Genomic DNA, 12,496 nt, shown 5'->3' on the forward strand with positions numbered 1-12,496 from the left:
TTTTGCCAGGTAAACATTATGTCTAGAGCTGAAACTGGTTTTTCTCATTTGTTAAACCTTCGAAATGGATTCTTCTCAGGTGTTGTTTGATCAGGCCAAAAACAAACTCGATGGGATTGAAAAAAGGGCAGTACGCCGGCAGGAATATCGGGATAATACCAATGGAACGGAAGTATCTTATTAGATATATTGGCATCGCAGTGAATGCGAGCTCCATCTAAAATCCAGACAGAATGGAATCCAGGGTACCGTTGAACATGGGGATTATTCAAAGCAAAGGTTCTACAACAGTTGAAAAACTTTTGCCTGTTGAATGTCCCTTCGGTCCAAAAACTGTCCAGCATGCCGTTCAATCCAAGAAAACACAAGAAAGATACCCTAGGCTTCCTGCAGAACTCTCCTCGGTAAATAAGCTTCTGGCCAACTACTCCGTAACCTTTCTTACGTAATATATCCTTGTTGTCGAAGCTGACATCATCTAAGAAAACCAGGTTGTAAATATCCCATGGTACTGACAATATTTCCTTCACAAATCGGATTATCTCATCCTCCCGGATTTGAATAGCCCTTCGCTCGATGGTCTTCCAGGACAATCCAGAATCGTGCAATTTTGTACAAATCGATGATACATTGATTGATAACTGGAACTGTTGCTGAAAACGTTGCTTCGCTTCGTCCAAGAATAAGAAAGGTTCAATCTGGTACAAATGGACCAACCACGCATGATGGTGTTAAATTTCTTGAAAACCTGCTCACGTTGCTTCCTTCGATAAAATCCGTTTTTCTCGTATTTTGAGAACCACTCGAATATTGTCGACCTAGATTTCCCATAAATTACGGCAAGATCTTTCTTTGCTATTCCGAGGAAAAAATGACCGTAGAGAGCATGATAAACGGTGTTACTGCTGGCGTGCTGCCGATGAACATTAAGAATGATTAAGGTAGGTTCCATGCTAATTTTGTTGAGGCCTCAGTTTTGACTAGTGAAGATATTTTTAATTAATATTTACCATCAACGTTCTGGGATAAAAAAAAACGTAAATCAATAAATATTTACCTACTATTTATCAATAAATATTTACCTACTATTTACCATCTAAACAAACTTATGGATTCCTTCACCGATGACAGAACGTTGACATTACAAAACAAAACGTCAAAACCCATCGTCGCGTGTGGATGTTGCGTCGCGAGTCGCGCTGGCGCGATCCGGTTTAGTGGCGGCCCGATAATATTAAAATAAGATGCTTTATTAACGTTCAACGCTCCGTCATCGTAATCATCGTCATCATCGATACTTCAAAAGCAGTTTTTCTGTTCAAAACTAAACATTAATCGATGAAAATGTGTTCACCGTGTTATGATTTGAAAATAGAATACAGTGAACACATTTTCCTGTAAATTTTCTTAATTTTGAACGAAAAAACTGCTTTTGAAAATTCCGAAATCAATGACGGATCCTGCCCCCTTAACTTAAGTTTAATAGAAAAAAAATGCAATTTCCGAGAAAAAACTAAAAAATCTCACGAAATTTATTTTTTTCATTTAAAGATTATATTTTTGAATATTTTTTGTTGAATTACGAAGCTAAATCCATTTTTTTTTCGCAAAATGTGTTGTATGAACAGTTTGGAAACAACTAAATTTGCTTCAAAAACATGTGAAAAGATTTGGAATTGGTTGAGTTGTTATGAAGTTATGGTCAAACATATATGATGTTTTTTTGTAAAATGAGTTAAAATTTGAAGAATCCTATTGACTGTTTAACGATAAACTTGCGACGATCGACGCGCCACCATATTTCATATAACGGAGGGTATTAGAACTAACTTGGAGGTGATGATTTGGAGGTTATTTGGCAATTTGGAGGTTAAAATCCCCTCCAAACACTAGCGATTTTGCGGTGGGATGTTGACGTTTGATGACGAATTTTTAACTACGATTTGTTTCGATTTAAGATAATAAGGTTGCTGAAAGTTTCAAAATTGTTGAAATAATAACAAAATTATGATGACTTTGAGGTTTCTCTTTCAATGTGAATTGAATGCATTAGAGCACAAGCATTATTGGTTTTTAAAACGTTTGAAAAATGAGCCGCACCCTACTTTACACCACAGCGATAGAATCGCAAATCGACCTCATAACGAACCGAATTGCGAGAAGATGATGCATTTGTGCCTGTCTCAAGAAACGCGGAAGTTCTATCACGAGGTCAACGCTTTTCGCAATGGTTTCGTGCCGCGAGCAGAGCGTGACGTGATCAAAAGGTGGAAGCAGCACTTCGGTGAACATGTTCGAATCAGTACTGCGGACGATGGAAACTAATCAGACCACACTTTGAGGGAAGTTCAGGATGCCATTCAATAGCTAAAAACTAAAATAAAGCATATGGTAAGGATGCCAGTGGAGTATACTCATTAATATGGACCCGACGAAGCTGGATTGACTGATAGGCACAATGTGGGAAACAGAACACCTACCGGAGGAGTAGGATGAAGCGATGATATGACCAATATACAAGAAAGGCCACAGATTGGAGTGTGAGAACTTCCAAGCGACAAAATCAAACGTAGAACAGCGTTATGGTCTACGTCTAACCCACCGATGTACTAAATTCAATCGCTCTGAGACTTGAGCGGGGCACGCTTCCATATGCTCCCCACGTGTTCTGGATTTTAGTACACCAAGCAAAAAAAATGTTATTTTCTATCGTAGCAAAACTACATATTTATACAAATTAGTTACCCCAAACATTCTTACCGTTTCCCGCGAAAGCACTGACATCAGCGAACACAATAACTAAGTCGGTGAGGTTAGTAAATTACAGCCAATGACAAAAGTTAGTAACGAAATGCTGTGTTTCCATTCAAAATGCCCTAGCTATTCAGCTTCTGGCAGTCTGAATCGGATAACTAACTGCAAATAATCTGATTTTTTGTGTATACTGAGCTCATTACATTTCAGTAAATTTCCAAAGAGTTTTAGAGGGTTGTTCACTCCATCTGAAACTCTTTGGAAAAAGGCTGACATTTAATAATATCAGTATACATAAAACATTAGGTTATTAGTATGTAGTTCTTTATCCAAATTTCAGCCAATTCGGCTTACCAGAAACTGGGATACAGATCTTCAAACTTTGGCATTTTGTATGTAAAAACAGCATATTGTTACTAACTTTTGTCACTGACTGTATATCTTCTCCTTCAAAGCCCTTCCAACACTCACCTCAACGGTGCAGTTTTCGTAGATTAGCACCAGGTAGTGCTCCGAGTACATGTAGCATTCGCAAATTTCGCCTCCGATCTGGTGTTCCGTGATGCCTTCGATGACGATCACGCATCTGCTCACTGTAGCAGCTACCAACAGTTGGACGTCGTCGTAATACTTTAGCAAGCTGACTGGCTCGCCCAAACGGAGCAAAGTTTCCGGTCGAGGATCACTTTTCGGGATGCACCAATCCGGCAAGCGTAGTACATCGCCGTCTTCCAGTCCAATGTAGAATCCGGAACGACATTGAACCAGCTGTTGAACTTCGCTTGCAAGGGGGGAATTCTCGATAGTTGGTGAAAGCTTGTTGAAGTCATCGCGCCCTTGAACGGTAGAGAACTGTAGCTCTTGAATGACGCGCTTGCGATCGACCGTCTTCACCCGTACCGGCTCGTTATCCAGATCAACCAGGAAGTTAGTGTTACCTTGCAGTTGATATTGGTTACTGACCAGTTGATTGTTTGCAGTTACCATCAAGGAGTACATATTGATGACGTTCCCGCTTTCCTCAGACGAGGATATTAAGATGTAACGATAGCGATCGTCATCCAGCGAGTAGATGTCCACGTCTAGGATGTTGTGGCTGATGTTGGTTCGGAGGACCTCCACGTGATCACGGATGCTGAATATGGAGATTCCCTGGGTGGTACCCAAAACTATGTACTGGTAGTCATCCGAGATAGCGCTACAGGTATTCTGATGATGTGTTGGTGTTTCATAGATTATTTCCAGTTTTTCAGTTTTTAACTGATTACGGTTATTCAGACAAAACGTTCGTAAACGGATTTGGTTTGGACAAACAGAAACGAGCCCGTTTCGTACATTGTGGATGTTGACCACCTGGGGTTCTTCGAATCGGCACTCTATGCTAGTCGAAGTTAGATTAAAAATGCAGCCAAGGTTGTCTTCTGTTAGAAATAACAGTTTAGGAATCGAACTTGCACCCATCAATGGTTTGATCATGTAAGTGTTCTTGATCGATGTAAGGTGACGATTGATCAGCGTGAATGTACTCAGACCATTATAAAAGTATAGCACTCCGTCCCTAGTGATGGCAAAAAGGTCCGATTGAGCATTTCCTTTATCGACATTGCAAAAACTCACAAAAGGATCTTTTTCATGTGATCGTAGGCTTTGAGCTTTTTTGCGAATATTCCCGTCGCTCTCGTGCTGTCTAGCGTTTCGGTCTTGAGGGATATTCTTCATAGACCATATGGTAAGTGTTCCTTTATCATCTAACGCAATGAGGACATTGTTGATCATCTGCATGTCCCTCACTCGACCTTGATTCCCGTCAAATATGGTTGCTGGAGCCGAATACCATGGTGAGAGATCAACCAAGGAGATTTGATTATTATCCAGGCTAACCAACGCCGAGGACGTGTCTTGGAAACGTACTTTGTGCGGTGCGCTCCGTACCTGTACCAACTGATGCTGATGGGTGTGATCGCTATAAATATAGAACATGTTTTTGATCAAGAGTAAAACAAAAAACTTATAATACTCACATGTCGCAAAACCAAACTCGGTTGTTGTACTGGCTTGCTTGTATTTTTGCTTCTTCCGCAATCATTCCGGTGCAGTTCAAAGCAAGCTGCAGGAGGCATGTATCTGCCGATTTGGACAGCAGCACTTCCGCTCCCATGAGAAATTCGGTCAGCAACTCGGCGTAGAACTCAGGATCCCTCATGCGAGTAAAGATGCGTTCCTGAAAAAGCCTCAGATCGCCAACCGTATTTGGAAGTCCAGTGTAGCGCACTTTCTGCTCCAGGAAACCAAAGTCCGTGAACAGGTCCGGAAAGAGATCATACGATCTCGATTGCTCCAAGTGGATGGCGATGTAGAAGTGGAAGTAGTGGTCATTCGGGAAGAAGTTCAAAAGATCCAGCTCGGTACGGTTACGGAATGCATCGGAAATACTGCGGAAAAACGGGGTAGATATTTACTGTTCGGGTGTCGAAAAGAATTTGGAGGTATTATGTTAGAGAGGTTATTGAGTTCAGTGTGGTTAAACTGTGCTATCATAAATACTTGCGGTTTGACTCATTTTTCAAACAGAAATTTTAGCTGCAAAAGACGTGAACAGAATTCAGTATTTGGTGCAAATTACCTATAGCTTTCGACCAATCGACGATGGAGGTTAGCATATGTTTCACCTGGCTTTTCTTTTAGTAGGAAGCTATAACATACGTAATGTAGTACAAAGAAGTCTTGTTGATTGGAGACTCGCTTATCCAATAGGCCCTTGTTGATAAGCTTGGAGGTGAGAGACTCCGTTTCCTCTGCCGTCAGGTACCAATACCGTTGCAGGACCTGGAACAATGAGAATATAATGAATGACGTTTCTCCACTGAATGTTGTTAGTTTTAGGTTTTAATACGATTTAATTTTAATACCGACGAAGTACTCGAACCGATTCATTGTTTTACATGTTATCTATAGAGATAACTTTTGACATGAAAACAATATAATTTGTCAAAACATCTCTAAACCTTCCATCTAAACAAAATCAGCATTCCATGATTATTATAACGTGCCTTGATATCCGACATAGTAATAAACACACAGCAAAATCACACTGAAGATAAAGAATCCATGATTTTTTTTTTCTCTCGGTTTGATGGCTCAGACCTTTTGATCCATAAAGCCAAGGGTTGTGAAAATAGTAGTGGTGTTGAAACTTTAATCGAATAGGTCGCGCGAAACTGAAGCCCCTCTGGTATTTTTACTGTTTGATACTCTTGACATAATTACATCCTTTACTTAATTTTTCTCAAACATACTTGTTGATCTTTTTCAGGTATTTCACTATCTGTGTGTACTCCCCGGGATTATTATTGATTAATATATTTACTATAGGCGTTTTATTATTTAGTATAGATATGTTTTTACGAACTGATTCGTATTTGGGACAATAATGTAGAATGTGTGTTAGGTCTTCATTATCACCACTAGTGATCGCATCGGGAATTAGCGACAAGATTCCAATTCGCTAGTTTGTTTTTAGTCACTACATGACCAGTTCTTATTCGTCCAATTTGTATCGTCTCTATTGTTGATAAGTTCAGTCCTTTAAACCATGGTCTGTTGTCGATAATTTTCGAGTGCTCGTAATGGAATTTTCCTTTGTCTATGGAAATTTGTTCGTATTGGTCCTGCCATTGTTTATTAACTTCATTCTTAAATAAGTTAAACATGTCTTCGAGTGTATAGCCTAAAGTTTCTTCTACATTCCTTGTTGTGCCCATTTTGGCTGCGTGGTCCGCTCTATCATTTCCTGTCAATCCTATATGGCTTGGTATCCATTGTACATAAATTCTTTGTATATCAGATTGATTGATATCGTTCAACAATTTTATTATTAAGCTGTTTTCTGTTTGGAATGGTTTTGCAAGAAGTGTGCATGTGTGTTTAGAGTCTGTAAATATTACTAATTCATTTATATTTTTTCTATTGGCATAGTCTATTGCTTTGATAATGGCCACTATTTCTGCACTCAAAATTGTGTATCCTGTTTTTAATTTGCAACTATATGATACAGTGAAACCTCCATGAGTCGATATTGAAGGGACCATCGACTCATGGAAATATCGAGTCATGGAAAGCAATCCTTTGGAAAGCTGCTTGTAGGGACCATCATAGTAACCATGAAATTTTGTTTTTAGTATGGTTCCATGAGTTGATATCGAGTCATGGAACATCGACTCATGGAGGTATCACTGTAATTTCTCTTGAGCATCATAGTACCCGCACCCTACTAAAGAATTTAAAATAGAACCGTCTGTGTATAGCTAGCTTAGCTTAGCTTAGCTTAGACTGACTACACATATCAATGGTTGCTATTCCGTGATTGACCGAAGTCAGTGAAAATGCACAAAGAATCAACTAGAAGTTTGACTGGGATTGGCCATAATCTTCTTCAGTGTGCATAATTCAGTGCCTCTATTTATACAGGGTCAATAACGGCGCCGGCCACGTCCTTGCAGTCAGGTGGGATTGAGGGAAGGAATGTTAGTGTGTAACCTTTGCTATTTGGAGACCGTGTTTGCCTCTGCATCTCCACAAAGGTTACTGGGAGGGATGTTTGTTAATGGGGAGGATCGTTGGGTCACAGGATTCACTTTGATAAGCAATTAGACCATGATAAATAATTATTTGTGAGATATAAACATGATTATGCCGACACTTGGGGTGACGAACCATTCAAAGTTTGTTGAACAAATACCTAAATGAAACATTCCTAACACTCCTATTCTTATGCCGACACTTACAGTGACGAACCATCCAAAGTTTGTTGAATAAAGTGAACCTTTCGGAAGTCTACACTTGTAGTGTCCAACCATTCAAAGTTTTTTTTATTACAAAAATAAAGGTAAAAAGAAAGGGGTGTTTTGCATAGCATAGCATAGCATAGCATAAACTGACTGTACATGTCAATGGTTGCTACTCCGTGATTGATCGGAACTGGTAAGAATTGCACTACGATCCAAATGAATAAGGGATGGGAGTTTCCGCTTACTCTCGAAGTGCAATTTTAGCAGATCTAATATTATTGATCAATAACGGCGCCGGCCAAGTCCTTACAGTCAGTTGGGATGGGGAAGGAATGTTAGGGTGTAATGATTGTTGCTTCTAGAGACCGAGAATACCTCTGCATCTCCACAATCACCACGGGAAGGGTGTTTATTAGTGAGGAAGGAAAAGATCTGGGAGTCACCTCTGGTCGGTGATGCGATCCATGGACAAGGGGGAAATATACGACTTGTATTTAAAGCTAGTTTTGTATTTTTGTCTCGAGAAGTTTTTGGAAAAATTACGTCAACATCTATAATGTCGAACAATTCAAAAGACGTTTTTATTAATGACGAAAACTGAAAATTACATGTATATATTTTAACTTATATGAAACAGGAATAATGCCGACACTTGTAGTGACGAACCATACATAGTTTGTTTGAAAATTACATATGAGTATTACTGTGCATTTTGTCTCAATATGGTAGAAGTTTTAGAAAATACGTCAACATTCACAATGTCGAACAATTCAAAGGATAATTTTTAATAATGTCAAAAAGAGAAAAATATATGTATATTCAAATTGTATAAGAAAAAAGCATAATGCCGACACCTATAGTGACAAACCATACAAAGTTTGTTTTAATATTACATAAAAGTTACGCTTTCAAGAAAATATGTGTTATCATAAGCATGAAACGAACTCACCAGTTGGCCATCCATTCTCGACTGAACACAAAACTGACACTGACAGCAAAACTTCTTGGCGTCCCGAAAATAAACCGTCTTGCTTGGGCCTTCCCAAATACGTACCCAGCAAGACGCTCCAAAACAAAGGGAAAAAAAAAAAATCTCCGGCGACGAAAACACGCGCGAAACCGTCAACAAACTCTATCGGACGACGCAAAACCGAACCGTCCTGCTTGGGCTTCTCGAAGCACTACCCAGCAAGACGCTCCAAAACAGGGGGAAAAAATTCTCCGGCAACGAAAACGCGCGAATCCGTCAGCTAAATCAATCGGACGACGCAAAACCGAACTGTCCTGCTTGGGCTTCACAAAGCACTACCCAGCAAGACGCTCCAAAACAGGGGGAAAAAAATTCTCCGGCAACGAAAACGCGCGAATCCGTCAGCTAAATCAATCGGACGACGCAAAACCGAACTGTCCTGCTTGGGCTTCACAAAGCACTACCCAGCAAGACGCTCCAAAACAGGGGGAAAAAAATTCTCCGGCAACGAAAACGCGCGAATCCGTCAGCTAAATCAATCGGACGACGCAAAACCGAACTGTCCTGCTTGGGCTTCACAAAGCACTACCCAGCAAGACGCTCCAAAACAGGGGGAAAAAAATTCTCCGGCAACGAAAACGCGCGAATCCGTCAGCTAAATCAATCGGACGACGCAAAACCGAACTGTCCTGCTTGGGCTTCACAAAGCACTACCCAGCAAGACGCTCCAAAACAGGGGGAAAAAAATTCTCCGGCAACGAAAACGCGCGAATCCGTCAGCTAAATCAATCGGACGACGCAAAACCGAACTGTCCTGCTTGGGCTTCACAAAGCACTACCCAGCAAGACGCTCCAAAACAGGGGGAAAAAAATTCTCCGGCAACGAAAACGCGCGAATCCGTCAGCTAAATCAATCGGACGACGCAAAACCGAACTGTCCTGCTTGGGCTTCTCGAAGCACTACCCAGCAAGACGCTCCAAAACAGGGGGAAAAAATTCTCCGGCAACGAAAACGCGCGAATCCGTCAGCTAAATCAATCGGACGACGCAAAACCGAACTGTCCTGCTTGGGCTTCACAAAGCACTACCCAGCAAGACGCTCCAAAACAGGGGGAAAAAAATTCTCCGGCAACGAAAACGCGCGAATCCGTCAGCTAAATCAATCGGACGACGCAAAACCGAACTGTCCTGCTTGGGCTTCTCGAAGCACTACCCAGCAAGACGCTCCAAAACAGGGGGAAAAAATTCTCCGGCAACGAAAACGCGCGAATCCGTCAGCTAAATCAATCGGACGACGCAAAACCGAACTGTCCTGCTTGGGCTTCTCGAAGCACTACCCAGCAAGACGCTCCAAAACAGGGGGAAAAAATTCTCCGGCAACGAAAACGCGCGAATCCGTCAGCTAAATCAATCGGACGACGCAAAACCGAACTGTCCTGCTTGGGCTTCACAAAGCACTACCCAGCAAGACGCTCCAAAACAGGGGGAAAAAAAATTCTCCGGCAACGAAAACGCGCGAATCCGTCAGCTAAATCAATCGGACGACGCAAAACCGAACTGTCCTGCTTGGGCTTCTCGAAGCACTACCCAGCAAGACGCTCCAAAACAGGGGGAAAAAATTCTCCGGCAACGAAAACGCGCGAATCCGTCAGCTAAATCAATCGGACGACGCAAAACCGAACTGTCCTGCTTGGGCTTCTCGAAGCACTACCCAGCAAGACGCTCCAAAACAGGGGGAAAAAATTCTCCGGCAACGAAAACGCGCGAATCCGTCAGCTAAATCAATCGGACGACGCAAAACCGAACTGTCCTGCTTGGGCTTCACAAAGCACTCTTAAAATAGAACCGTCTGTGTATATTTGATAAACTCCCTTATACTTTTCTTCTATTAATTGTAATACCATTTGTTTTTGAGTAATACTGTTTAATTTTTTCTTTTTGAGATGTTTTATTGCATTTGGTACTGTAAATTTATTGTGGATTGTAGTGTTGTAGTTTTGTATTAATCTTGGGATGAGTTGATAAAATAAGTAATTATTCAATGAAGCTGTTCTTTCTAAGTATAAAGTGTGTTTTGGGAGATAATCTGAACTCATAATGTTCTGCAAATTATTTTCTATCAGGCTATTATTGTAAAAAAAGGTTTTTGCTATTTCTTTTAAAGTTAATAATTCAGCCCTACTTTTGAGTTGGATTTCTCCAGATTCATATAATACAACATGATTGGGTGTGGAATTTAATTGCCTAAGACAGGTTCTGATGGCTAGATGCTGCACTGTTTCTAGTTTCTTAAATGTTGTTATTGGTACTGAGCCTATAATTGTTAAACCATATTCTAGATGAGGCCTTACTATTGCTTTGTAAATTTTTATCATTTGGTTTGAATGAGCTCCACTACGTTTTTTACTAATCATTTTGAGAATATTTATTTTTTTTCTTTGCTTTAGTTATACTGTTGTTAATATGTGATTTGAATGATAACTTGTGATCTACTTGAATCCCTAAAATTTTATGGTTTTCTACTACTGGAATACGTGAATTGTTTAACTTTATCGAAATGGTAGGATCATACTTATTTTTAAATATTATTGTTGCTGATTTGTTTGGGTTGATTTGCATACCTAAATTTTTGAACTGTAATGACAACCTTGTAAGAAAGTTGTTCATTTTTTCTGCTACTGTTGCTGTACTGAAACATTACAATTGCTGTAAAATCGTCGGCAAACTGTATGAGAATTTCACCTTCTTTAGCTATATTGTGGATCAAACTTGTATAAATGTTGAAAAGAACTGGGGATAATGGACATCCTTGTGGTAGGTCTTTATTTGAAATTTGGATAATTTTAGTGCCATCATTTAGTTCTAAGATCATTTTTCTTTCTTTTAGGTATGAAAAAAAAACCCAATTAATAATTTCTGACGGAATTTTTAGTTGCTCCATTATTTTCAAGAGTTTGTTGATGTCAACATTATCGAAAGCTTTGGTTAAATCTAAAAAAGTGGCTGCTAGTATCATACCTTCTCTTTTTGCTTCATTAACCTTTACTATTAGAGTGTTTACACAATTTATTGCGGATGTGTGTTTTTTAAAACCATATGAATTTTTAGGAATTATTTCATGTTCATGTATATAATTATTCAGTCTATTTTTAATTACATTGTTGATAAGTTTTGGGTGTAAGTTAGGTGGTGATATATTTGAAGTAGTTGAAGAATTTGTGTACCTTGGAACTCTAGTGACTTGCGATAATGATGTTACCCGCGAGGTTAAAAGGCGTATTGCAGCTGCGAGCCGGGTTTTTTACGGACTTCGTAACCAGCTAAAGTCCCGCAGCTTACAGACGAAGACCAAACTCGCGTTGTACAAGACTCTAATTCTTCCGGTAGCTCTGTACGGCCACAAATCTTGGACGTTGAAAGAGGTCGACCGGAGAGCTTTTGGGGTCTTTGAACGTAAAGTGCTGCGAACAATACTCGGCGGTAAATTGGACAATGGCATCTGGCGGCGTCGCATGAATCACGAGTTATACCAAGTCTATAATTAAATGGATATTGTTAAGCGTATTAAACACGGCAGGCTGCGGTGGGCTGGGCATGTAGCTCGCATGTCGGAGGAACGTCAAGCTAAACAAATATTCAGCAGGGAACCAGGGAGAGGCCGTCGCCTCCGTGGAAGGCTTTTTGCAGTTGAGGAGGATTTAAGGTCGCTTAACGTTCAGGGCGACTGGAAGCGATTGGCCCAGGACCGGGTCCAATAATGGAGAAGGCTTCTTCATTCGGCGTAGATTCAACGCAATAGCAAGGAATTGTTGCCCATCAAGTATCAAGTATCAAGTAAGTGTTGATAAGTTTGATTAAAACATTTAACATAGCTAATGGCCTGTAAGATTGTACATTACCTGGATCTTTGTTTGGTTTGAGCAATGGTATTATTTTAATTGTTCTCCAGTCGTTGGGTATTTGTCCTGTGTTAAGAACTTCGTTC

General features: G+C 40.2%; 1 protein-coding gene across 5 annotated transcripts in view; it reads right to left on the reverse strand.

Moving 5' to 3' along the window:
- LOC5567237 overlaps positions 1-12,496 on the reverse strand; it is a 108,006-nt gene that overhangs the window by 4,255 nt on the left and 91,255 nt on the right. For 4 of the 5 annotated variants that reach the window (XM_021854411.1, XM_021854413.1, XM_021854414.1 and 1 more), the window contains 3 exons: positions 5,378-5,580; positions 4,776-5,186; positions 3,226-4,717 (listed from right to left, as the gene is read on the reverse strand). In XM_021854411.1, the coding sequence (XP_021710103.1) occupies positions 3,226-4,717; positions 4,776-5,186; positions 5,378-5,580 (2,106 nt within the window). Of the gene's footprint in view, positions 1-3,225; positions 4,718-4,775; positions 5,187-5,377; positions 5,581-5,804; positions 5,903-12,496 lie in introns of those variants that run through there. The other variant, XM_021854415.1, reaches the window with a different exon arrangement.

The sequence above is a fragment of the Aedes aegypti genome, chromosome 3 (genome assembly GCF_002204515.2).
Source record: "Aedes aegypti strain LVP_AGWG chromosome 3, AaegL5.0 Primary Assembly, whole genome shotgun sequence".
Classification (NCBI taxonomy): domain Eukaryota; kingdom Metazoa; phylum Arthropoda; class Insecta; order Diptera; family Culicidae; genus Aedes; species Aedes aegypti.